General features: G+C 36.4%; 1 protein-coding gene across 1 annotated transcript in view; it reads right to left on the reverse strand.

Annotated features, from left to right (window-relative positions):
* Positions 1-1,130, reverse strand: part of LOC101644462 (sentrin-specific protease 7) — a 53,387-nt gene extending 52,257 nt beyond the window's left edge. Inside the window, exons 1-2 of the mRNA XM_045286147.1 lie at positions 1,026-1,130; positions 66-296 (exon numbers count right to left, since the gene is read on the reverse strand). Of these exons, the coding sequence (XP_045142082.1) occupies positions 66-296; positions 1,026-1,130 (336 nt within the window). The remainder of the gene's footprint in view (positions 1-65; positions 297-1,025) is intronic.
* Between the last annotated feature and the right edge of the window lie 337 nt (positions 1,131-1,467).

Below are 1,467 nucleotides of genomic sequence, written 5' to 3' on the forward strand. Positions count from 1 at the left end.
GGAAGAGGCTTTTCCAGTGCATCCGACTCATCCCCACGCTTTTGAACCAGGGAGGGGCACCCCACAGCATCACTGGGAACGGAGTTCTCAGCCGCTGCAGCCGCTGAGCAGTCAGAGGTGCCTTGGGGGGCAGCACGCAAAGTCCACTCCTCGCTGCTGAGTGAGGATGGTTGGGTGGTACCACTTTCTGAAGATTCAGGTATAACTTCAAGTAGATTTGGATTCTGGTGACCGCTGTCACTGGACTCTTCAAACTCAATGGACACTATCAAGTCGTTTTCTTGTTCTTGCTGAACCTAAGTACATAGAAAGAAAGAAAAAAGCATTTCCCTAATGCAGCTTTATTAAAATAATTTTTTTAAGTTTGAAATAAAAAACAATGCAAAATATTACATCACTTTTATAACAACATAAACATAAAATTAGACTACATTATACTTAACAATGTTTCCTAAATATAAAAACATAGGGTTTGATCTGATGAACCAATTGGTCTGCCTAAACTATTTTTAAAAGGGTGGGTGGGGGGGCCACAGGAATCGCCAATTTTAAAAAATAGTTCAGAGAAAAAAGTCAATACTGGAGTCAAAATCTAACTTTAAAGAATTTTTTTACGTCTTCATTTATGTAAAGTAACAAGGCATGTGGACACCTACCTTGGTGAGAAAAGCAAAAACTTAAAACTAAGGAAAATAACCATGTGAAAATCAACCATGTTCTTCACGGTCTTTATTGCTGTGTATTACTGATCACCTAAAGGCACTGCAAGGTCCTGAAATATGAAAGGATTAAGACTAACTTCTTACTAGTTCTCTTGTTAATTATGTAACAAATTTCTGAAAACAGGTAAAAGATATGATCTGTATTTTTTTAATACCCTAACTACTAAATAAACAGAAACTTGAAAAGATTGGCAAGTAAATAACTAAAGCCCTATGGCAATCAAAGCAAAGGCTATTTGGTCACAGTCAGCTTATTCTTACCATAACAATTACTTCCTATTGCATTTATATATCACTACTCACTGTCTGGTCTGTTGTCTCATCCAGAGAACAAGCCAAATTATGAGAATCAGATGAATTACTTCTCAGCCTTTTCCTTGTCTTCCTGGAACTCAGAGTGGGCTCCATTTCTGAATTGGAATTGGTTTCATTCTTGGGTCTGCTCCTCTTAAGATGATCACAGCCTCTGCTTAAGCTATTAAAGTCTTAAAAGACAAAACACTCATAAATATGGTCCCAAGCAGAAATAATTACTTCTAAAAGAGATTACAAATGCATCATCAAAATTGTTGTACTTCTTCCAGAGCTCATTGAAACATAATTCTATTAATAAATTCTAAAATTGAAACAGACTGAATGGCAAAGGACTCCTTACTTTAAGTGGTATACATCATTCATTATACAATAAATCTGAAATGAAAAAAGGTCATAAAACCAGAGTATTCTCTAGTAACCAAAGCACAGC

Source organism: Echinops telfairi, unplaced genomic scaffold (assembly GCF_000313985.2).
Source record: "Echinops telfairi isolate 266 unplaced genomic scaffold, ASM31398v2 ScPeMD7_6;HRSCAF=24_0, whole genome shotgun sequence".
In the NCBI taxonomy this organism is placed as follows: domain Eukaryota; kingdom Metazoa; phylum Chordata; class Mammalia; order Afrosoricida; family Tenrecidae; genus Echinops; species Echinops telfairi.